Here is a 26,612-nt window from a genome sequence, read left to right as displayed (position 1 = left end):
CAAAAGACCCCCAACGAGGCCAATCCCCGGGCCCCATATCCTAGCTACGCCTCTGCACAGGACGGCCGCCCATGTTCCACGAAGAGAGTGGGGTGGTCAGCGGTAAGAGTTCGAACCCTGAACCATCGAGAAGACACTCCAGAACGCATAGCTCACGACCAGGAAGCCATCAAGTGTTATGCTTTACTCGTTTAGTAATATCAAAATAATGTGACATAAGGATTGTGATTGCACTGAGATTTTTTTTACAACTTATCTTATCTTATATGATACAGACGTTACTTCAAAAAAGAAGATCATTACGTCCTACGCGTCATGCATTCAATCATGCATATTAACCAATGACCTCAACTCTACCAAGTCACTGGTTTTCCTGGCTAGATCAGGCAATCCATTCTCTGCTCTAATAGCACTAGGGAAGAAGGAGCATTTGTACACATTTGTCCTAGCATATGGAACGAGGAATGTGTCTCTATCTTTGTGTCTTTCTGAGTATTTTATTAAATTCTATTTTTGTATTTGAAGATTATGGTTCAGTGTTTTATGTATAATTGCTACTTTACTTTTGAGTCTTCTCTCCAGAAGGCTTTCTAAATTTAGTGATTTAACTAAAGGTGTTACTCTAGTCAAATGTGAATATTCGTTTGTTATGAATCTCACTGCTCTATTTTGTGTCTGTTCCAGTTTCTTAATGTTTTCTTGAGTTGAGGGGTCCCAAACAGAGGATGCATATTCTATTCATGGCCTAACTGTCACAACATATTTCTTTTGGTAACGAACATATTTAGGAGACACCATACAACTCTTGTAATTGATGTAAGTTTAATCGTTCCTCTAAGTTCATATAGGTGTCACGTAACAAGTACAACGACCGTGAAACTGGATAATTCGTCTCTCACGCCGGTTTCTGCTTGTGGGGGAATAGACTAAGGCATTGGTGTAGCCGTACTCTTGTTGACAACTTGAGTTGTACCTGACAGATGGAAAACAATAGAGTTGTTACTTGACTAGTTTATTACGTTACTATTTAAGAATGAGCTCCAATGTGAAGGGTTTGTTTGTGTTTGTGGAAAGCCTGAGAAGGGTTTGTTTGTGCTTGTGGAAAGCCTGAGAAGGGTTTGTTTGTGTTTGTGGAAAGCCTGAGAAGGGTTTGTTTGTGTTTGTGGAAAGCCTGAGATGTGTGACTGAGAAGACTAAACCGCTTGCCTACGACTTGGCCACCTAACAAGGGATCTCTAGTTCGAATCCCGACTCAAGGAGATTTGTGTTTGCTGAGCGGCAGCACGGAAATCTGCTCCCAGAACTGGCGGATCCAGGGGGGGGGGGCGGTAGGGGCGATCGCCCCCCCTCACTCGGCCGCCCCCCCCGCCCCCCGAAGGGGGGGGCGGACGAATTATAGTTTAGAATTCACACAATTTATTACTTATGTTAATAATATATACTAATTATTTATATTTCAACCTATTTTTAGATTATTTCGTCCCCCCCTTCTAGTATTTTGGCCGATTTGGTAGGGTCGGGAGGGGGCGATGGCATCAATCCGCCCCCCCCCTCCATAAACTTTCGAGTGGGGGGGGGCGGTCCTATTTATTCGTAGAAATCACAGCTTGCTAACAGAATCAATTAAATATCTATATGATTAAAACTTGTTATTGGTATTTTAACCGGTCTTTATATAATTTCGTTCACCTGTTGGCCGATTGGAAGGGGAAGAGCGAATACCTCCACCGCCCATCCCATCTAAACCATTTGAGTGGGGGGGGGGGAGGTCCTACTTTTATGGAGAAATCATAGTATGTGAACAAAATTAGTCGAATATCTATATAAAATAAACAGGTGGAAGTGCGATACATGCAATCCCCTTCCCCCCATCGGACTAATCAATACTTTTTCTTTTTGTATTATAGTAAGAAATTACAAAATTTAAAAAAATCTGTCACTAATATAATTTATATATGCTATAAAGTAAATTCTTATATCGAGTCGCCCAACCTCTATTCCTTAACGCAAAATGCAATCAATAGCAGAAATTATAAAAAGGAGCGAGAATTAATCGTTTTCATTTTACCGCCCTTCCCCTTTCCAGACAGAGTTTGTGTAATTTGACATGAATTTATCATAACTATTTTAAGAAAGACTTTGCTTTGGTAAAGTTATAATTCAAACGAAATTTTTCAATATAACAGTCACGGTTGAGATGAGTTCAAAAGCCAGATAATCTTTTCCTAGTCGACTTTTTCCAACCTTTACTCTATCTCATATTTTTCTAGTTAAATAAATTTAAGACTATAACTCACAATGTATGCTAGAATTTTATTGAATATTATTAATCGAATTTTTTTTTTCGGCGGCGATCCTCAAAACCTTAATCTAAATATGTGGGGTATCTAATCTTTTCAAAGAACAAATCGGTTTTATTTGCAATGTATTAAGGGACTATAAATTCATATTAGAATATTTTTCTCATTATTCAAAAGGCACTTTATAATAGAATGAATAATGAGCTGTAGGGCACGAGAATGCGTTACTGCAGTGAAGAATGTCAGAAAACGCTTTTAGCGTCGAGGCTTCGCCCCGAACCTCACTGATGAATAATAAGCTGTAGATGTCAGGAGAATGCGTTTCTGCAGTGAGAAATGCAAGAAAACGCTTTTGGCGTCGGGGATTCGCCCCGAACACCACTAATAAGAAATGAGCTGTAGATGTCAGGAGAATGCGTTTCAGCCGTGAAAAATGCAAGAAAACGCTTTTGGCGTCGGGGCTTTGCCCCGAACCCCACTGATAAATAATGAGCTGTAGATGTCAGAAGAATGCGTTTCTGCAGTGAAAAATGCAAGAAAACGCTTTTCGGCGTCGCCCCGAACCCCACTGAAGAAGCTTACAGCGCTCTCCCAGACCCCCCCCCCCATATATATAAATGCTGTACGCACGTTTATGCATAGGGTTAGGGTTTACTGGGCGTTAGGGTTAGGGTTTGGAAAAAAATCGCCCCCCCCCACTCCAAAGTTCTGGATCCGCCAGTGGCTCCCAGATACCCCCTCCCACCGGCACTGATCCACAGAATTAAGAGATTAGACCATAACACACTTAACTTGCAATAAGCAATGTTTACAAAAGCGTGCCATAAAGATTAAAAGGGAGTCTCTTTATTACTTGTTAAAAAAATACTATTCTTCCAATAATCCGTTTAGAGTCTATTTTTTTTTTCATGTTAGCTAAATCTCTATTCTCTTTATATTTCAAGAAGAATTGAAAAATGAATATTTAGTTTTACTTAAATATTGTGACATGAGAAGAAATTGAACTTTATTTATTTATTTATTTATTATATTATGTGACAGTTCCCAAGAGTAACACGGCACTAGTCAGCGCTATGCAATTACTCCTTGAAATTGAGAGTAACCCCGCACGAAAAGAGTTAGTACTCTGTGTGGAATACATGCAACAGGCTCACTGACTTATATAACAACGTGAAAAGCAAGATAACATGACAGTGAAGTGATAGTTAATTTATTTAAAAGCAAACTTCGGACACTCATTTCTTCAAAGTCTCCCCCTCCTCCCCCACCCTAGCTACACTGTAATAACACTAGGGAAAAAGGAGTATTTGTACAAATTTGTCCTAGCATATGGAACGAGGAGTGTGCCTTTATCTTTGTGTCTTTCTGATTATTTAATAAATTTTGTTTTTGTATTTGAAGATTATGGTTCAGTGTTTTATGTATAATTGCTACTTTACTTTTAAGTCTTCTATTCTGAAGGCTTTCTAAATTTAGTGATTTAACTAAAGGTGTTACTCTAGTCAAATGTGAATATTCGTTTGTTATGAATCTCACTGCTCTATTTTGTGTCTGTTCCAGTTTCTTAATGTTTTCTTGAGTTGAGGGGTCCCAAACAGAGGATGCATATTCTATTATAGGCCTAACCAAGGTTAAATAACATTTTAGTTTTATGTTCCCATTTGATTTATAGAAATTTCTTTTATAAACCCTAATGCTTTGTTTGATTTTTTGATAGTTTTGATAGTTGTGATCAGAAAATGTTTTATTTGGTCTAGGATTTGAGGGGAATGCATACTCCTTCTATAGAACATAAAGAAAAGTTTTTAAAGTTAAATATTAATTTAATTTAATGATGGTCAGATCAACGATGGTATCGTCGAATAGGAGAGAAAGAGTTAACATTGAGCTCTGTGTTACATCAAAGAGCTTAACATTGAGCTCTGTGTTACATCGAACCGTTTAACATTGAGCTCTGTGTTACATTGAACCGTTTAACATTGAGCTATGTGTTACATTGAACAGTTTAACATTGAGCTCTGTGTTACATCGAGCAGTTTAACATTGAGCTATGTGTTACATTGAACCGTTTAACATTGAGCTCTGTGTTACATTGAACAGTTTAACATTGAGCTCTGTGTTACATCGAGCAGTTTAACATTGAGCTCTGTGTTACATTGAACAGTTTAACATTGAGCTCTGTGTTACATCGAGCAGTTTAACATTGAGCTCTGTGTTACATTGAACCGTTTAACATTGAGCTCTGTGTTACATTGAACAGTTTAACATTGAGCTCTGTGTTACATTGAACCGTTTAACATTGAGCTCTGTGTTACATTGAACAGTTTAACATTGAGCTCTGTGTTAAATTGAACAGTTTAACATTGAGCTCTGTGTTACATTGCACTAGCACAGCGAGGCGGACCACACTTTCCTCTCTCCCTCTCTCAGTACCCGAACACGAGACAGCGACACGTTTCTCAACCACGCCGACTCGTATGTTGTACAGAGGCTTGAAATATTTAGTGTCAACACTAATATTACATTATGATTATACAAACATGAATAATCAAAAGTGCGAATCTTGCGATTGACTGATGTTTGTCTTTGTCTTTGCTCCTTGGTTCAGTATTGATCATAGCATAGAATAGGTCTTTCCTTTTTAAGCATAACATAGCCACATCTGTCAGTTTCGCTATTTATAATGTCATTAATAGATCACGCTTTAGGTCTGACTTATATTCTATGCGTGTCAAGGACGTCATCTTTAAGTAGGTCTGTAAAAAAAATTATTTATTGCGGTACATTTCATTTTAGTGTTGACAGTATTTTAATAAAAAGTTAAAGTTTTTAAATATATAAATATACACGATCACAGAGAGTTTATGTAAAACAATTAGACGGCCCACAGCGGTCCGTAAGCATTGTTGGTAGGAACACAACAACATAAGGGTGAAATCCGTCTTCAAAGTCGCAATTCATTTAGGATAATATTATGTAACTAGCGGCCTAGTAAAGCGGTAATTATTCTTATTGTGGATATCAGAAACAATGCACTACAAAATTTCTATAATCATAATCCGAACTCCATAACAAACAAACATACATACATACGTACACACATACATACATAAATACATACACACACACATACATACATACACACATACATTCACACTTACATAAATACATACATACATACATACATACATACATACATACATGCATACATACATACATATATAAATACATACATACATTCACACTTACATAAATACATACATACATACATACATACATACATGCATACATACATACATATATAAATACATACATACATACATACAGACATAGATACATGCATACATACAGTCATACATATATACATACAAACAAAAATGAACACTGAAAAAACAAGACTGCCTGCTATCACATCCAATGCAAGGCCTGTGAAAAAAAAAATTCAATTGTCTGGAGTCCTGACACTGCACGAGGCCCTGAATTCGGTCAGCGTAAACAGTAAATGACATTTTTTTGTGAGTCTAATTGCTGGATGAAGCTTATGGAAAGCTGTCGCTAAGGTCTTGGGACACACATTTGAAGCCCAGAAAGCCTTTGCAGAAGACATGCGAAGAAACCATAAATAGACCCGCTGGGGACAAAGGCTTTGTCTGCATAAGAAGCGGCAAAATATGAAAGTCGCGAACGGGTTTGAGTAGTCTTGTACAGCAATGCACATAGTCTTAATCTTTGAAATGAAAGACATTGCTATTATTTTATTACTAAATAAAACTAAATTTTGTTTAAAAAAATATTTTTAAACATATTTTTTTTTTAAATTGCATATTTCGGAAGACTAAAAGTAGCTGTTAGCACCTAAAACACGCATGGAATCGATGGATTATTAGTTGTAAGAACAGCGTTAGTTACCGTGTAGTGGATTAAATGTAAGAGCAATAAAATAAATTCAAACCTTCTATTGTCTATCCCTAAGCAACAATTGTGGTGCTTGCATCTAACTATCAGAAATAGTTGTGCCGTTGGGTGCTGAACTAAAGTCACTGTCACACCGGTCAAGTCTATAGCAGAGGATAATCTCTGCCAAGTAACATCGGATGGACATGCAGGTACGGGAGACTCAACATCAAACGAACGTCTCTGAAAAAGAAAATCATGATGTAACAAGAAATAGCAAAAAAAAAGGATACTTTTAAAAAAACAAAGCAAACCTAAGGGAATGAACCGTTAATTACTGCTATTACAGTGTTTATTCCCTTTCTGCTATATAAAACACAGTTTTATCCAGAGTGAAAATGATATTATTATCAATGCTTAAAAAACTATTCCATATCGTGAAGTCGTTTCATTTACTAATTAGGGGCCTTTCATACTGTTTTTATCTGCAACAAGATCAATTCCTAAAGATCTTAGCAGACTAAGATTCTGGCAAGTGTCATGTTTTGATCAAGCTCATTACGAAGGTACATGCCCAAAGGCCTAGAATATATTATTCAGTATCAACATGTCCCAAGCTTTCTTTATATACAATTAGAGAGACACATTGTCATCTCTTCTTTTACAGACAACAGACTTCAACCTATTTAAGTGAAGCAGAATTTTCTTAGGTCGCAATTGAGTTCAGACAAAGACTATTAGAGACTTATCGATGCTGTGTCTGTTATCCGGAAGCGCAAAGTCATAAGTCTTATTCTGGAAGAAGTCAAAAAAAAAAAATCATTTTTTTTTTATTTTTACTTTATGTTTAATTTTCTAAATAATTTTATACTTAAAAGATAAAATAAAATGTTTAGATATCTTTTTATAACTCTGAGTTTTCTAACCTAAAAAAGAAGTAAGTATTGCGTCCGAGTTTCCAAATTAGCAAAGTTTTCTTTTCAAGTTTGTCAGTTACAAACTAAAAAGTTCAATTAAATGTGTAGAACTTTTCAATATGTGGTAGTGGTTGAAATGCACAGCTATGTAGCCACGGTCTTCATTTAGAGAGGGATTGGTAAAATACGATGGTGATAGCATGGAGCCAATGTCTGCACAGAACTATTCATGTTGTTAAACTTTGTTTGCCAAAAGCTTCAATGCAAGATTATGTATTGGGTTGTTAAGATTTATTTTTGAGTCACGTGGTGTGTTAAATTTCTGTTGGTTTATATAATAAGCGGGTTAGGTCAAACTTTAGTGACCATAATAAATTCGTTTGCTGTAATAGATAATTTATTAACTGCAAGAACATTAAGTACACTCTTTTTATAGCTTAAACCTTAGATAAAGCGGAAGTGTAGAAAAGATAATAGTCTTTAGTAGACCTATTATTGAGTTTTAAGTCTAAAACTTAGGTCTAATATGTAGATAAAAGCATTAAGATAACCAACTATAGGAAAAATATTATCCTCTCCCTCTCTGCCCAAAAAGTAAATAGATTGTGTGTCTGACTGGTTTTAAAGACCTGGTCAGATAGACATACACATGTATACATAGCGTATTGTAGTGTGTAGTAGATGATGACCATACAAACTGATTTTCTTTCCTAGCGCGTTACGCAATAGTGTATGTTGTGTGTTAAGTGGTCAGACAAGAAAATAACACATTATTACACATTGGTTTAGAAATAGTCAAGTACATCTACCTTTACACTAAGATAGTTATACAACCTCTCTGCCCCCACCCCCCCCCCCACCCCCCCAGAAAAGTAAAAAAAAACCCTGTGTTTCCGACGTATCTTATAAAATACAGACGTTACTTCAAAAAGATGATTACATCCTACGCGTCATGAGTCTAGTCATGCATGTTAACTAAGAACTTAAATTGTGTAAAGTCATTGGGTTTCCTAGCTGGCTCGTTTTCCAGGCTGCCTGATTTTAACAACCTGGTGGTCAGATTAAGGCCACAAGATATTTGGAGAAGGGAAAGCGGGACTCATGTCGGTTTTAGATTTTTTTGAGAAATATTGCTTTCAACAACTTAAACTTTATTACATTATATCAGAAGGTACACACACAAACACAATGTACACACAATGTAAGCTTAAACACAATAATAATTTTATAAATTCTAATGAGTAGTGTAGGCCTATCGACTTTCCAACATCATCTAACTAGAACACTAGATTTATATTATAATTTTATATTTCACTTTTAAATATGGTGCGGTTATCTCTGGGTGTCATCACCACCACCACCACCACCACCCACTATTAACTTTTCCAATTTTCCCAACAGAAATTAATTTTGTTGAATTAATACATTTTAACTGATTTCACTGATTTTTGCACTAATGAAAATGATTCAATTCTTTTCTGAAAATAATGTTTTTTCAATAGTTTTACATATCTTACAATGTATATTTATTAAAATCACCTAAACATGTTTTCTTTGTTAGAAAGCGGAATAACATTTAGCTGTATTATTCAAACTTTCACTACCATCTAAAGATGTAATTTGCCGCTACCTTAGTCATCTAATTAGTGATGGGCAAGAATTAACTACAAAGTTGCTAACTTTTAGTTTAACTAAAAAAATTAGTTAAGGCCAAAGTTTAATTAAAAAAAAATAGTTTAGTTAAAATCCTAGTTTAATTAATTTTTTTTAGTTACAAACTAAAAAGTTTAATTACAAATTTTACAAACTTTTTTAACATACATACGGTCATACCAATAAATATTTAGATATATGTAATTCAGAGAATATATATAATGAATGATAGAGAGGAGAATAAACTAGAGGGTGCACAGGTCACTAGAAAGCCTTTTGACCTTTACCCTATAATGGCAGCTTTTCCCGCCTTTAAAAAAAAATACACGTGTTCATTATATTTCTAGCAAGTTTCGCTGCTTGATAAATCCTGATAATTCCTTGCTTCTATAGATCTACATTTTGCTGCTTTTTTATTAAACACCAGTGTGTTCCTGTATTAGTGTATAGCTGCAGGCCAAGAATTTTGCTTTACTATAGATCTAAAAGAAATGTCGACTCTTTTTATTTTAAAACTTTTTACTAGATGGATCTAAATTCTAAAGTTAGAGTCTAGTGACGTCTAGTCTATTACTATTAGTCTATTTCTTCTATTACATCTATAGTCATAATAGTCTATATTACTCTATATTTAATTATTTTGGTCTCTTAGGTCTTAGTCTTAAGTAGAGTCTAACTCTTAGTAGTCTTAGATCTAAATGTAAATTTAAAATTATAAGTCAATAATATAGATCTATTAGTTTAGAGATTCTACTATTCTAGAAGTAGAATTAGAGTCTAGATTAGATCTAGATATATCTAGAAAATTCTAGATTACTTATTAGGCTTATAATAGTACTGAGACCTAATTTAAGATGCAAAGATGATAGTTCTATAATAATAATGACTATAATAGGCCTACTAATAATAGTCGTCACTATGCTAGATATCTAATAGTAACTAAATCTAGATTAGATCTACATCTACTTCTATTATAATTATACTTATATCTACTATCTAGATCTATTAGATCTAGATCTAGTATTATCTACTAGAGTATATTATATTATATTATAGATCTAAATACCCATATCTTGTTATAATCATAATTATAATAATCTAAAATCTCTAGATAGATCTAGAGTTACTAAGATATCTACTAGACTCTATTTAGATCTAGTAGTAGTAGTAGTAGTAGTAACTAGTATTTCTTAAATTATTTTTAGATTAAAATATTAATTATTTGATCTTGGTCTAGTAGCTAGATCTAATTCTAGATTTAGATCCAGATTATATTTCTGATGATATTCTGATCATTTCGTTTGTAGAAGATATTATTAATATTCTAGAATCTAGAGTTAGCTAGCGAGTCAACATGCAGTTTTATCATTACTTCTAAAAAGGTAACTTATATTAGAACTTGGACAATTACTTCTAATTTCTTGCTATAAATTTATAATAGTATCATTCTAGTCTAATCTAGTGATTCTATTAAGATCTACATCTATCCCATAAAGACATTTAAATCTTTTTTCATGTGCACAAATAAATGTTTATTACATTTTGCTAAAGAGATTGGTTGTTGTTTATATTTTTCATTTTTGGCTGTTTCGTCCTTAAAAAAGGTCAAAATAGTTAGTAAAAGTTTAACTAAAGTTTCTTAGTTTAGTTTAACTAATTTTTTCAATTTGTGATTAACTAAAAGTTTAATTACTTTTTTTTTAGTTCAAACTTAGTTTTAGTTTAACTAAAAAAAATTAGTTTAGTTCCCATCACTACATCTAATCATCTCGGAGAGTGCTGAAGGTTAACCATAGGTAGACTGGGTATCAAAATGGGCCCTGGCATGTTACATATTATATTCACCAAAAAATGGTTGTGCTCCATCATGGACATACGGTGGCAAGACCGCACTACAAACAGCGATGTCCCTGCTAACGTCGGTATGGACATTATAGAGGGACTTCTTATGGTCAGACAGTTACGCTGGCGCGGCTGGGCAGGGCACGTATCCCGTTTGGGAGAAGAACGTATGTCAGAAGCAGTATGGTCAAATCTATTGCGTCCAATAAATAGAGCTGAGAAGAAACTACAAACGTCGAGATGCTGCTGAAGAAATTAAAAACCTTTCATGCTTTCTGCAAAATGATGAGAAACGGACGAAACTGATCACCCAATCCATCGAAAAAGCAAAAGAAGGTAGTGAATGTTATGGAGTTCCTGTTATCCAAATAACCAGAAGAGAGAAAAGACTTGAAGGGGAGTTGAGTTCTGATGTAGGGCTGTCAATAGAACTGCAATTCAAACGTGTTGCGACAGACGTGCTGGACAGACTTCCTATGGAGATGAAGAACAAATTCCAAAGGCTAGTAAACCATGTGGACACCTTTGGGTTTCTTCTTGAACCAAGACACCTCTTGGAGTCTATGAATGATGACACGCTGATGAACAACTGTGTTATTTTTTCATGTTGGATGAGATAAAAGCAAATCGCTTGTTTAGTGATGCCATTGATGCACGAGCACTTTTCATCAACAAACCAGCACCACAATCACCAATTGACATATTGAGGAAGCTGGCTTCATATGGTAATGATGTGTCCTCAAACGTTGCAACATACATCGGAATACTGCTAACTCTGGCCTCTTCCATTGCGTCATGTGAGACTACATTCTCAAAGCTCAAGTTCATCTCAGAAGCACAATGACACAAGAAAGGCTTTGCATGACTTTAATGTCAGTAGAATCACAGATACTAGACACAGTAGACAGTATCGATATAGATGATGTTATATATAGATGCCTTTACTGCACAGAAAGCACAATGTGAAGCGAAATGAATTGAAATTTGTCACTTGTGTATTATTTCGCCAATAAACACTATTCTTTAAAATATTCCTAATGATTATTTCTTGATAATTTTACTGATATACTTTACCAATTTAAGTTTAGGTTTATATATTTATAAGTCAAAATGCAAAAGACCCCCAACGAGGCCAATCCCCGGGCCCCATATCCTAGCTACGCCTCTGCACAGGACGGCCGCCCATGTTCCACGAAGAGAGTGGGGTGGTCAGCGGTAAGAGTTCGAACCCTGAACCATCGAGAAGACACTCCAGAACGCATAGCTCACGACCAGGAAGCCATCAAGTGTTATGCTTTACTCGTTTAGTAATATCAAAATAATGTGACATAAGGATTGTGATTGCACTGAGATTTTTTTTACAACTTATCTTATCTTATATGATACAGACGTTACTTCAAAAAAGAAGATCATTACGTCCTACGCGTCATGCATTCAATCATGCATATTAACCAATGACCTCAACTCTACCAAGTCACTGGTTTTCCTGGCTAGATCAGGCAATCCATTCTCTGCTCTAATAGCACTAGGGAAGAAGGAGCATTTGTACACATTTGTCCTAGCATATGGAACGAGGAATGTGTCTCTATCTTTGTGTCTTTCTGAGTATTTTATTAAATTCTATTTTTGTATTTGAAGATTATGGTTCAGTGTTTTATGTATAATTGCTACTTTACTTTTGAGTCTTCTCTCCAGAAGGCTTTCTAAATTTAGTGATTTAACTAAAGGTGTTACTCTAGTCAAATGTGAATATTCGTTTGTTATGAATCTCACTGCTCTATTTTGTGTCTGTTCCAGTTTCTTAATGTTTTCTTGAGTTGAGGGGTCCCAAACAGAGGATGCATATTCTATTCATGGCCTAACTGTCACAACATATTTCTTTTGGTAACGAACATATTTAGGAGACACCATACAACTCTTGTAATTGATGTAAGTTTAATCGTTCCTCTAAGTTCATATAGGTGTCACGTAACAAGTACAACGACCGTGAAACTGGATAATTCGTCTCTCACGCCGGTTTCTGCTTGTGGGGGAATAGACTAAGGCATTGGTGTAGCCGTACTCTTGTTGACAACTTGAGTTGTACCTGACAGATGGAAAACAATAGAGTTGTTACTTGACTAGTTTATTACGTTACTATTTAAGAATGAGCTCCAATGTGAAGGGTTTGTTTGTGTTTGTGGAAAGCCTGAGAAGGGTTTGTTTGTGCTTGTGGAAAGCCTGAGAAGGGTTTGTTTGTGTTTGTGGAAAGCCTGAGAAGGGTTTGTTTGTGTTTGTGGAAAGCCTGAGATGTGTGACTGAGAAGACTAAACCGCTTGCCTACGACTTGGCCACCTAACAAGGGATCTCTAGTTCGAATCCCGACTCAAGGAGATTTGTGTTTGCTGAGCGGCAGCACGGAAATCTGCTCCCAGAACTGGCGGATCCAGGGGGGGGGGGCGGTAGGGGCGATCGCCCCCCCTCACTCGGCCGCCCCCCCCGCCCCCCGAAGGGGGGGGCGGACGAATTATAGTTTAGAATTCACACAATTTATTACTTATGTTAATAATATATACTAATTATTTATATTTCAACCTATTTTTAGATTATTTCGTCCCCCCCTTCTAGTATTTTGGCCGATTTGGTAGGGTCGGGAGGGGGCGATGGCATCAATCCGCCCCCCCCCTCCATAAACTTTCGAGTGGGGGGGGGCGGTCCTATTTATTCGTAGAAATCACAGCTTGCTAACAGAATCAATTAAATATCTATATGATTAAAACTTGTTATTGGTATTTTAACCGGTCTTTATATAATTTCGTTCACCTGTTGGCCGATTGGAAGGGGAAGAGCGAATACCTCCACCGCCCATCCCATCTAAACCATTTGAGTGGGGGGGGGGGAGGTCCTACTTTTATGGAGAAATCATAGTATGTGAACAAAATTAGTCGAATATCTATATAAAATAAACAGGTGGAAGTGCGATACATGCAATCCCCTTCCCCCCATCGGACTAATCAATACTTTTTCTTTTTGTATTATAGTAAGAAATTACAAAATTTAAAAAAATCTGTCACTAATATAATTTATATATGCTATAAAGTAAATTCTTATATCGAGTCGCCCAACCTCTATTCCTTAACGCAAAATGCAATCAATAGCAGAAATTATAAAAAGGAGCGAGAATTAATCGTTTTCATTTTACCGCCCTTCCCCTTTCCAGACAGAGTTTGTGTAATTTGACATGAATTTATCATAACTATTTTAAGAAAGACTTTGCTTTGGTAAAGTTATAATTCAAACGAAATTTTTCAATATAACAGTCACGGTTGAGATGAGTTCAAAAGCCAGATAATCTTTTCCTAGTCGACTTTTTCCAACCTTTACTCTATCTCATATTTTTCTAGTTAAATAAATTTAAGACTATAACTCACAATGTATGCTAGAATTTTATTGAATATTATTAATCGAATTTTTTTTTTCGGCGGCGATCCTCAAAACCTTAATCTAAATATGTGGGGTATCTAATCTTTTCAAAGAACAAATCGGTTTTATTTGCAATGTATTAAGGGACTATAAATTCATATTAGAATATTTTTCTCATTATTCAAAAGGCACTTTATAATAGAATGAATAATGAGCTGTAGGGCACGAGAATGCGTTACTGCAGTGAAGAATGTCAGAAAACGCTTTTAGCGTCGAGGCTTCGCCCCGAACCTCACTGATGAATAATAAGCTGTAGATGTCAGGAGAATGCGTTTCTGCAGTGAGAAATGCAAGAAAACGCTTTTGGCGTCGGGGATTCGCCCCGAACACCACTAATAAGAAATGAGCTGTAGATGTCAGGAGAATGCGTTTCAGCCGTGAAAAATGCAAGAAAACGCTTTTGGCGTCGGGGCTTTGCCCCGAACCCCACTGATAAATAATGAGCTGTAGATGTCAGAAGAATGCGTTTCTGCAGTGAAAAATGCAAGAAAACGCTTTTCGGCGTCGCCCCGAACCCCACTGAAGAAGCTTACAGCGCTCTCCCAGACCCCCCCCCCCCCATATATATAAATGCTGTACGCACGTTTATGCATAGGGTTAGGGTTTACTGGGCGTTAGGGTTAGGGTTTGGAAAAAAATCGCCCCCCCCCACTCCAAAGTTCTGGATCCGCCAGTGGCTCCCAGATACCCCCTCCCACCGGCACTGATCCACAGAATTAAGAGATTAGACCATAACACACTTAACTTGCAATAAGCAATGTTTACAAAAGCGTGCCATAAAGATTAAAAGGGAGTCTCTTTATTACTTGTTAAAAAAATACTATTCTTCCAATAATCCGTTTAGAGTCTATTTTTTTTTTCATGTTAGCTAAATCTCTATTCTCTTTATATTTCAAGAAGAATTGAAAAATGAATATTTAGTTTTACTTAAATATTGTGACATGAGAAGAAATTGAACTTTATTTATTTATTTATTTATTATATTATGTGACAGTTCCCAAGAGTAACACGGCACTAGTCAGCGCTATGCAATTACTCCTTGAAATTGAGAGTAACCCCGCACGAAAAGAGTTAGTACTCTGTGTGGAATACATGCAACAGGCTCACTGACTTATATAACAACGTGAAAAGCAAGATAACATGACAGTGAAGTGATAGTTAATTTATTTAAAAGCAAACTTCGGACACTCATTTCTTCAAAGTCTCCCCCTCCTCCCCCACCCTAGCTACACTGTAATAACACTAGGGAAAAAGGAGTATTTGTACAAATTTGTCCTAGCATATGGAACGAGGAGTGTGCCTTTATCTTTGTGTCTTTCTGATTATTTAATAAATTTTGTTTTTGTATTTGAAGATTATGGTTCAGTGTTTTATGTATAATTGCTACTTTACTTTTAAGTCTTCTATTCTGAAGGCTTTCTAAATTTAGTGATTTAACTAAAGGTGTTACTCTAGTCAAATGTGAATATTCGTTTGTTATGAATCTCACTGCTCTATTTTGTGTCTGTTCCAGTTTCTTAATGTTTTCTTGAGTTGAGGGGTCCCAAACAGAGGATGCATATTCTATTATAGGCCTAACCAAGGTTAAATAACATTTTAGTTTTATGTTCCCATTTGATTTATAGAAATTTCTTTTATAAACCCTAATGCTTTGTTTGATTTTTTGATAGTTTTGATAGTTGTGATCAGAAAATGTTTTATTTGGTCTAGGATTTGAGGGGAATGCATACTCCTTCTATAGAACATAAAGAAAAGTTTTTAAAGTTAAATATTAATTTAATTTAATGATGGTCAGATCAACGATGGTATCGTCGAATAGGAGAGAAAGAGTTAACATTGAGCTCTGTGTTACATCAAAGAGCTTAACATTGAGCTCTGTGTTACATCGAACCGTTTAACATTGAGCTCTGTGTTACATTGAACCGTTTAACATTGAGCTATGTGTTACATTGAACAGTTTAACATTGAGCTCTGTGTTACATCGAGCAGTTTAACATTGAGCTATGTGTTACATTGAACCGTTTAACATTGAGCTCTGTGTTACATTGAACAGTTTAACATTGAGCTCTGTGTTACATCGAGCAGTTTAACATTGAGCTCTGTGTTACATTGAACAGTTTAACATTGAGCTCTGTGTTACATCGAGCAGTTTAACATTGAGCTCTGTGTTACATTGAACCGTTTAACATTGAGCTCTGTGTTACATTGAACAGTTTAACATTGAGCTCTGTGTTACATTGAACCGTTTAACATTGAGCTCTGTGTTACATTGAACAGTTTAACATTGAGCTCTGTGTTACATTGAACAGTTTAACATTGAGCTCTGTGTTACATTGCACTAGCACAGCGAGGCGGACCACACTTTCCTCTCTCCCTCTCTCAGTACCCGAACACGAGACAGCGACACGTTTCTCAACCACGCCGACTCGGATGTTGTACAGAGGCTTGAAATATTTAGTGTCAACACTAATATTACATTATGATTATACAAACATGAATAATCAAAAGTGCGAATCTTGCGATTGACTGATGTTTGTCTTTGTCTTTGCTCCTTGGTTCAGTATTGATCATAGCATAGAATAGGTCTTTCCTTTTTAAGCATAACATAGCCACATCTGTCAGTTTCGCTATTTATAATGTCATTAATAGATCACGCTTTAGGTCTGACTTATATTCTATGCGTGTCAAGGACGTCATCTTTAAGTAGGTCTGTAAAAAAAATTATTTATTGCGGTACATTTCATTTTAGTGTTGACAGTATTTTAATCAAAAGTTAAAGTTTTTAAATATATAAATATACACGATCACAGAGAGTTTATGTAAAACAATTAGACGGCCCACAGCGGTCCGTAAGCATTGTTGGTAGGAACACAACAACATAAGGGATAAATCCGTCGTCAAAGTCGCAATTCATTTAGGATAATATTATGTAACTAGCGGCCTAGTAAAGCGGTAATTATTCTTATTGTGGATATCAGAAACAATGCACTACAAAATTTCTATAATCATAATCCGAACTCCATAACAAACAAACATACATACATACGTACACACATACATACATAAATACATACACACACACATACATACATACACACATACATTCACACTTACATAAATACATACATACATACATACATACATACATACATGCATACATACATACATATATAAATACATACATACATACATACAGACATAGATACATGCATACATACAGTCATACATATATACATACAAACAAAAATGAACACTGAAAAAACAAGACTGCCTGCGATCACATCCAATGCAAGGCCTGTGAAAAAAAAAATTCAATTGTCTGGAGTCCTGACACTGCACGAGGCCCTGAATTCGGTCAGCGTAAACAGTAAATGACATTTTTTTGTGAGTCTAATTGCTGGATGAAGCTTATGGAAAGCTGTCGCTAAGGTCTTGGGACACACATTTGAAGCCCAGAAAGCCTTTGCAGAAGACATGCGAAGAAACCATAAATAGTCCCGCTGGGGACAAAGGCTTTGTCTGCATAAGAAGTGGCAAAATATGAAAGTCGCGAACGGGTTTGAGTAGTCTTGTACAGCAGTGCACATAATCTTAATCTTTGAAATGAAAGACATTGCTATTATTTTATTACTAAATAAAACTAAATTTTGTTTAAAAAAATATTTTTAAACATATTTTTTTTTTAAATTGCATATTTCGGAAGACTAAAAGTAGCTGTTTGCACCTAAAACACGCATGGAATCGATGGACTATTAGTTGTAAGAACAGCGTTAGTTACCGTATAGTGGATTAAATGTAAGAGCAATAAAATAAATTCAAACCTTCTATTGTCTATCCCTAAGCAACAATTGTGGTGCTTGCATCTAACTATCAGAAATAGTTGTGCCGTTGGGTGCTGAACTAAAGTCACTGTCACACCGGTCAAGTCTATAGCAGAGGATAATCTCTGCCAAGTAACATCGGATGGACATGCAGGTACGGGAGACTCAACATCAAACGAACGTCTCTGAAAAAGAAAATCATGATGTAACAAGAAATAGCAAAAAAAAAAAAAGGATACTTTTAAAAAACAAAGCAAACCTAAGGGAATGAACCGTTAATTACTGCTATTACAGTGTTTATTCCCTTTCTGCTATATAAAACACAGTTTTATCCAGAGTGAAAATGATATTATTATCAATGCTTAAAAAACTATTCCATATCGTGAAGTCGTTTCATTTACTAATTAGGGGCCTTTCATACTGTTTTTATCTGCAACAAGATCAATTCCTAAAGATCTTAGCAGACTAAGATTCTGGCAAGTGTCATGTTTTGATCAAGCTCATTACGAAGGTACATGCCCAAAGGCCTAGAATATATTATTCAGTATCAACATGTCCCAAGCTTTCTTTATATACAATTAGAGAGACACATTGTCATCTCTTCTTTTACAGACAACAGACTTCAACCTATTTAAGTGAAGCAGAATTTTCTTAGGTCGCAATTGAGTTCAGACAAAGACTATTAGAGACTTATCGATGATGTGTCTGTTATCCGGAAGCGCAAAGTCATAAAGTCTTATTCTGGAAGAAGTCAAAAAAAAATATCATTTTTTTTTTATTTTTACTTTATGTTTAATTTTCTAAATAATTGTATACTTAAAAGATAAAATAAATTGTTTAGATATCTTTTTATAACTCTTTTTCTAACCTAAAAAAGAAGTAAGTATTGCGTCCGAGTTTCCAAATTAGCAAAGTTTTCTGTTGCAGACAATTTTTTTTTGCAAAAGATGACAGAATCTTGGCAAAAAAATAATTGATGAACTCTCTATGTTAGTGAAAGGTTATGGCAAGTTCTACACAGAACAGAAACCTTACCAGAATAGAAGCCTATAGATTTCTATTAAACTCCAAAATTTTAGATTTTTGTCCTTGTTACTAATGTTAGTTCTTAACACTCACTTACATTTCTGATGTCATGTTCATTTGAGTTGATTGAATTTGATGAATAAAAATATCTTTCTGGCTTCTTTTCTGTGGACTGGTACTCTGGTAATGGAGATAAAATTGTTTCTAGTTCCTGTCTGTGTTCTTCATAACGCCTTCTACTTCGTAGTTGGACGTGCTGGGCTCGTCTGCGTTGTAATCTGGAATACTCTAGGAATTCATCTAGAATGAACACAAGACGTTAGGTTATCTATCTATCTATCTATCTATCTATCTATCTATCTATCTATCTATCTATCTATCTATCTATCTATCTATCTATCTATCTATCTATCTATGACCCATCCATCCATCCATGTATCTGTCTATCTATCTATCTATCTATCTATCTATCTATCTATCTATCTATCTATCTATCTATCTATCTATCTATCTATCTATCTATCTATCCATTCATCCATTCATTACCCATCCATCCATCCATCTCCATCCTTCCATCCATACATGTATCTGTCTATCTATCTAGCTAGATGGCTAGATTCACAAATTGTCACTTTCTGGAAAACCCTGACGTAACTAGAAGAGAGCGTGCTTTAGAAACACTTATATGTAATTCATTTTTAGTAGATCTAGAGCGCAGTGGTTCCCAAACCTTTTTGTTTTGTAGACCTTTGACCATGTTTTCGTGTTTTTAGTAGACCCCTTCTTAGCTAATAATACATTTGTGAAATTTTATCAACTTAAATGTGTTTTTTTATACTATGATTTCTAATTCATAAATATTTATAAATGAAATTCAAATTAAATCAAACCAAAATAAAATTGAACAGTAATATGTATTAGATGAATTCACGAAACGAAATAAAATCAAAATACTGTAGCACTACTCTGATAGTAAAACTTTAATATAGTATTCAATTAAGTTAGGTTTAATATTAAAACTTTTTGGCTAGGAATGTCTATTTTAAGAAGATGGACAAACTTGCTGAAACACTTTTTCCACTAAATATGAAGATAGCAGTGGCGTCACTAGGGTCGTTGTCATCTGGTGCGGTAAGCTCAGGGTATCACCCCCCCCCCATTTAGGAAAAAATAATCACTCCTTAGATAAAGCGAACCGCTATCGCTTATTTTGTTTCTTTATGTTGAACAATAAACTGTTACCTTTTTCATTGATTGGTTGGTTACACACGAAAATTGTTTTTAAAAAAAAAAAGGTTGGATAGCGTCCATCAGAATCATTCTGGAAAATAGCAAGAGAATAAGGCGTCTCCCAAAAATTTGTCCAGATTCAGCGACTTGTCTAAAGCTAATCAAGCTGTTGTGTCACAACGGTCGGTAGAATTCTGCAACGTCGAGACGGATATGAGATTAGGGTGTATCTTATCCCCATTTCTCTTTCTTGTAGCCAAAGACGATGTCAAAGAAATACATTAAACAGGCTGCATTTGGGTTTCAATGGGGTAAACCAAACCGAGTTGGATTTTGCAGACAATATAGCATTACTTTGAAATACAATAAATGTATACACGAGATGACAGATAAAGACGCCCTCAAAAATATGTATATAGGGTGCATGTTACCCAGTACCCCCATTAAAATTGGTCCTACAGATCTTGGAAAAATAAAGTTCACCTATTTAGGCAGTGTTATCACAAGCGATGGAGTTGCATATCATGGTGCTGCATGTCGGATTGGAAAGCTGGAGCTATCTTTCAAAATGTGCGGCCTATCTGCAGAAGCAAATCAATTAGCCTGTTGATTAAAATCCATCTACTCAAAACAATCATTGTCCCAACGGCTACCTATCTTCGTGACGTGAAAGGCTGAAAAGAGGCTGAGAATTTATGGCTGAGAAGGATCCTACGAATAACATACCGAGATAATGTTACAATAGAGACATCTTTTACCGCACAGGCATTCGCCATTTAGGTGACATTTGAACTGAACGTCGATTGACATTTGTGAGACATATCATTTGACAAAACGAAACACGTTTACCAAAGTCAACCTTAACATGAAAGCCAAAAGGAGGAACACAAAAACATGGCCCTCGACATCTAACTTGGGGTCACACCTTTTTAGAAGTCAGGAATTTCGTGGGCACCAGCTGGGAAAAGGCTGTGAAAGTTGCAATAGACTGATTTCTGTGGAGAGGGCTTGCAGCCCTGTGCGTGGGGAATGGCGTGCGAGATGCTTAATTCTATGTGTTTCTCAACATTTTGCAATAAAAATGTTACGTTCGCCACTCAACTGGTCAGATAAGATGTTTGGAAAGAGCCTTAAGTTTACTCAGACTAGTCTGGGGCGAAGCTCCTGGCGCCAAGCGTTTTCTACATTCCTGAGCTTCAGAAACTTTTTCCTGGCGTCCACAACGAATTATTTTCTCATAATAAGAAGATTACAATTCAAATATATTTAAATTAAAAAGGTAAGGGACATGTTGATACTAAACTAAGATACATTCAAGGTAGTAATTTTGATTTTAAATGTTGCATTTTGGAAAAGTGCAATTTTCCAACTTGGGTGTCACCCCCTGGTGGGTGTCACCCGGTGCGGCCCGCATCCCCGCATCCCCCTAGTGACGCCACTGCATGAGAGCACAGCATTCCTCTAATTAACACCTTTCTGTCTTTAGTTGTTGCAATCTTACTCTATAGCATTTAGCAAAACGACCCCGTACTCACCTGACATAGTGTCTCTTTTCCTACGATCTAAAGCGCACAGATCTACTACTAACACGAGCAAGGCTGTTGTCAGGAACAGGTTGACTTTCGTAAGATCGGAAGACATTTTTCTACGTAGGTTGCAGAGATTTATGCAGTATCTTGTTGAGAGTTCAATGTATGTGTTAGATGATAAAGAAAAGCTCTTTCTATTTCTTTAAAAAATAAAAAATAAAAACAACAAAACTAATTTTTGAAATCTAAACGTGACACACAAACGGACACATATACAATAATCTAAAAGCTCTCAAATAAGAACGATTTTTTTTCGAGTGAACAACATATTTCTTATATGAACACTTTCAGATATCCCAAAGGATGAGAAGTTTAGCTTGAATACGCTACACTACAATTCCTCCAATCGGCTTGCCAAATCATCGTCGCTTTAAAAATGTGGCTAAATACTACTGGTATTTCAAAAAGGGCTCTAATGATTTTCTTAGAGATATGACAGTTTATGTAGAATCTATATCTGTAAAAAAAAAAAAAAATAACTACCTACTTGGTCACACTGTCAAAACTAAGGTGGTAATAAGGGAATGGTGTGGGGTAAAAACAAAATATGTTTAAATCTAACATTCATTAGTTTTTAAGAGAAAAAACAAATTGCTAAATAACTTGATGAAAGGAGATATTGTCTGTAAAAAAAAGTATTTGTATGTATGTATTTATGTAATATGTATGTATGTATGTATGTATGTATGTATGCATGTATGTATGTATGCATGTATGTATGTATGCATGTATGTATGTATGCATGTATGTATGTATGTATGTATGTATGTATGTATGTATGTATGCATGTATGTATGCATGTATGTATGCATGTATCTATGTATGTCTCAGAAAGACACAAAGATAAAGGCAAATTCCTCTTCCCATATGCCCCACAGAAACGCTTTCTTAGAATACTAACTGTCTAACGCAATATTTGTAAGTCTCTTATGGAAAAATGCGCCATTTTACTTTCTGCAAAGTGCATGTTTTAACCTACAACGTAGAGATTTTGCATCACTTGATGTTTTGTACCAAAGCCGTAATGAATATACTAATGGCATTATTAAATTAAATTATTATTCTGTGTTAATTAAGATCTAGGTTCACAGTCAGCAATAAACAAACAACAACCATTAGTATCATGGAGGAGAACGATACTTTATTATATTGAACGCGTGCACCTTTGCGCACCATATCAACATCCCCTTTTCTTTAAAAAAACAAAACATTTCGGGGAGTATCATAGAAAAAAAAATAAAACAAAACCACAACAACATAAACAACAAAACAAAACATACATATATACGCTTCAATGAATATGAAACATTTCACATTTAAAAATCAACATTCAATAGTTCATTAAGACACATAGACATTGAATCTTGTCGGTTTCTTCAACTGATCCCTTGGTCGCAGGGAATGATGAGTTGATGAGTGGCGAATGTGTTGATCATGAGTTCTATTGTTCTGTAAGTTTTCATCAGTATCGGGGAATATATCTTCTTCTGTTTCTTTGTTCGGGTTGATATGCACTCTGTTTCTTTGGAATCTCCCCTTGCACGCTAGGCACATTTAACCCCATGCAGGGCCCTTTTCCTTAATGTATTCGTGAATCCTTCCACAATACCTGCATTTACCTTTCTGAATGTTTGTTCTTGAGGGTGTTGATACTTTCTCAATGATTGGAGGGTCGGCTTGTATTTGTCTCAATTGTTTGTTGGCGGTCTCGTATGCTCTGCAAATGTCTCTGCACCTTTCCAATGTGAGACTACTATCTTGTAACAATTTCATTTTGAGGCATTCATGTCTAATACCAAGAACTACTCTGTCTCTAATCAAGCTATCTTCCAGGCGTTCAAAACTACACGTTTTTGCTAGTCTTCTCAGATTTGTTATGTGCTTTTCAATGTCCTCGCCTTCTTGCTGTTCACGAGTATTGATAACATAGCGCTCAATGAAAAAACTTTCCGATTCGTTCACTATTTCTTCCATCTTTCTTTCTTTTCCCTTCTCAATTTCTAGACGAAAAATGCTAAGAAAGGGGCAAAGTTATAACCTCGCCATTCACACCGTCATCCAAGCTAGTGCAGAAGGTGCGAACTATTAGTGACTAGACTAGGAAGGATGTGGACATTAGAGAAAGAGAGAGAACGATTTCCGCCCAAAGTTTAGAACCGATATGAAGATGATATGCTCATAGCAGATGTCCTATGAGTATGTGATGTCCTCGTATATATAAACACCTATGCCTCGTTGAATTGCCATCCTTAAGTTATTACAATAGCATGATGTATTTTAGATAAAAGTAGCTGAGTTCTTGTACATTTGATCTCACATTTTTTTCTACAAAATGTAATTTACATATTTTAGTTGAAAAAGTGTATTTTTGAATTTGTGGAGAGTACGGCCCTTTGTTGACGTACTGTCGTAAATTAGGAGTTGTAGTACCCGGTGACCGAGCCTCGCTCGGATGAATAATTTGAGGAAGGATATTTACCCGAAGTCATTTTGGGAATATTTTTGTAATTACGACAATGAACGATCGGATAAAGACTATCGATCTGAAGAGTTGCTTTAGTGTTCTGTTAGTTCTAAATGTAATTGTACATGGCGATTAGAATAGAAAGTCTCTTAAGTCCCCCCAACAGTATAGAAAACCACAGCTCAAGTTTTTTGCGTAAAACTATTGGGCTATTATTAGCTTGGAAGAAAGTCCTTTCAGTGTAACTTCTAAAATGACATTTAATATTGCAATTAGTATATTTATTATGGCTTTAGTACGAAACATCAAGAGATGCATAATCTCTACGTTATATGGTAAAACGTGCACCTTGTAACAAAGTAAAATAGCGCATTTTTTCCTTAGAGACTTAAAAACATTGCGTTAGTATTCTAAAGAAGCGTTATTGTGGGGCATCTCTGTTACTGCGACCACTTTTCAGTTCACTTTAAAAAAAAAAGATTGCCTTTGGCATATATTCGTCCTCCATACGGGATAAGTGCCCTGCACAGCGTGACTGTCGGACAACAAGAAGTTCATACCATTTCGCAAGAATATCGCCGTTTGTATTACGGTCTTGCCAAAGTATGTCCATGATGGTGTGCAAATATCTTTAGTGAAGGCGTTCAAGAAGTCTTAATTGCTTTCTATAAAATACTCATGTCTCAGTTCCACAAAGGGGGATTTGAGAGAACCACTACTTGGTAGACACTCCGCCTGTAGACAGGCGGAGTGATTTATTTCGCCACACTCTCGCTTGGAGGCGTCCAAAAGCACGACTAACCCTGATTACATATCAACCTCCCTTTAAAGCAATGTGTCATTCGATACTAATCGATACTATGCTTCCCAGATATGTGAAGTTGTCTACCACGTTAAGGGATGTCTATGAGCGGTGATCTTTGGGCTGAATAGGTTTTGTTGGGTGACTTCTGGAACATGACTTCCGTTTTACCGAGGTTTATAGATAAACCAAAAGAGGCGGCAGCGTAATGCCCCCGAACTTTCATAAGCCCCGCGCTAATTCTAGGTATAAATTATTAAATTGAAACATTATAACTTATAATAGGGTTCCCGTCACATCCCGTGGTCTCCTTGTGTTAAAAGGAGCTCCAGGAAATCTCCTGAAACTCATAAAAATGTCCTTAAAGTAGACAAAATTTTCATTTTGGGGTGTCAATCAATAAGGTAAACGCCAATCCTACGTGTGATAAAAAAAAGCGTCATCGTCAACTTTCATTTACTAAAAATGTAATGCAAAGACGAATTTATTTTCTAATACAAAAACTTAATTTTCACTTATCCTTATCTTTACCCTGAGTGGGCCGCTCGCAATTCATTTCACATAGGCCCCCGCAAATGTTATGGCCGGCCCTAAATTCGTCTTTGCATTAATGTTCAGTGTATGCAAGTAAGGCGTAGATATGTCAACTGAAGAAGTAACAGAGTTTACGTTGCACCTATTTACACTGACAGACAGACTGGCAAACATAATTAGAGATAGATAGATAGATAGATAGATAGATAGATAGATAGATAGATAGATAGATAGATAGATAGATAGATAGATAGATAGATAGATAGATAGATAGATAGATAGATAGATAGATAGATAGTGACTATTGAAATAAAGACTTCAAACATATTACCTGCCACTGATGGGACTCTTCAACTATGGTGTCCAGTAGAGATTGTAAATTTCTGCGGTATTCCTAAACTTATATACAAGATTTTACAAGGTGAACTCTGCATTGACTGCTTACACTTTGGTTTGCTTTCTTTTAGGATTATCATTTCATACATGGTATAAAAACATAAATCCAATCGGCGCATTAATAAAACAATATTTTGGATAATACTTATCCACTAGCGTATCCAAAAATTTTGAATTGGTGGGGCGATTTTTTTAAACCCATAACCCTAACGCCCAGTAAACCCTAACCCTGCATATAACGCATATATATATATATATATATATATATATATATATATATATATATATAATGAAAATGACAAAGAGTGGCCATATTACAACTAGAGTAGTGTTTCTCAAACTTCGGCAAAAACAAATTGTCACGTTGGTGGCCCTTCTCTTGTCAACTAGGGCTCTGTGGGAGCGCTGTGCCGCCCTTAGCGTGGTTCGGGGCGGAACTCCTACGCCAAGGGTTTTCTTGCATTCTTCCCTGCCAGAAAGGTATTCTTCTAACATCTAGAGCTCATTATTCGTCTTTAAAGGCAGGTCAAATATGCTAGGACTAATTTGTACAAATACTTCTTCTTCCCTAGTGCTATTAGGGCATGGAATGGGTTGCCTGAGCTAGCCAGGAAAACCAGTGACTTGGCAGAATTTAAGTCATTGGTTAAAATGCATGACGCGTAGGACGTAATCATCTTCT

The 26,612-nt window shown here is 35.9% G+C and overlaps 1 protein-coding gene and 1 long non-coding RNA gene across 5 annotated transcripts; both read right to left on the bottom strand.

The window, feature by feature from the left end:
* Positions 1-805: 805 nt before the first annotated feature.
* LOC106057573 (uncharacterized) lies at positions 806-6,434 on the bottom strand. Its single transcript, XR_001215852.2, has 2 exons — positions 6,253-6,434; positions 806-973 (listed from the first exon to the last, which is right to left on the bottom strand). It is a non-coding gene; the product is annotated as an uncharacterized LOC106057573 (long non-coding RNA).
* A 6,090-nt stretch (positions 6,435-12,524) lies between these two features.
* LOC106057572 (neurotrophin-3-like) lies at positions 12,525-26,016 on the bottom strand. 4 transcript variants are annotated; one of them, XM_056032150.1, is made up of 5 exons: positions 25,866-26,016; positions 21,681-21,820; positions 19,013-19,215; positions 17,890-18,074; positions 12,525-12,692 (listed from the first exon to the last, which is right to left on the bottom strand). In XM_056032150.1, exons 2-5 carry the CDS (start codon positions 21,784-21,786, stop codon positions 12,560-12,562), a joined length of 627 nt encoding a protein of 208 aa, XP_055888125.1. In that variant the 5' UTR covers positions 21,787-21,820; positions 25,866-26,016; the 3' UTR covers positions 12,525-12,559. The 4 variants fall into 4 exon arrangements, with proteins under 4 accessions (XP_055888125.1, XP_055888123.1, XP_055888124.1 ...); XM_056032148.1 differs by having other exon boundaries at positions 21,681-21,874; positions 25,866-26,004; XM_056032149.1 differs by lacking the exon at positions 25,866-26,016 and adding an exon at positions 22,714-22,908 and having other exon boundaries at positions 21,681-21,874.
* Positions 26,017-26,612: the final 596 nt, after the last annotated feature.

The sequence above is a fragment of the Biomphalaria glabrata genome, chromosome 6, assembly GCF_947242115.1.
Source record: "Biomphalaria glabrata chromosome 6, xgBioGlab47.1, whole genome shotgun sequence".
Classification (NCBI taxonomy): Eukaryota; Metazoa; Mollusca; class Gastropoda; family Planorbidae; genus Biomphalaria; species Biomphalaria glabrata.
The sequence above is the reverse complement of the archived record's forward strand: the minus strand, read 5'-3'. Positions and strand labels throughout refer to the sequence as shown.

Coding starts and splice junctions, on each gene's coding strand:
- LOC106057572 (XM_056032150.1), bottom strand. CDS start 21,786: ATGTCTTCCGATCTTACGAAAGTCAACCTGTTCCTGACAACAGCCTTG. Junction 19,216..21,680: donor GAAAAGAGACACTATGTCAG/GTGAGTACGGGG, acceptor TGTTCATTCTAG/ATGAATTCCTAGAGTATTCC. Junction 18,075..19,012: donor ATGAACATGACATCAGAAAT/GTAAGTGAGTGT, acceptor TTTCTTTTTCAG/AGACGTTCGTTTGATGTTGA.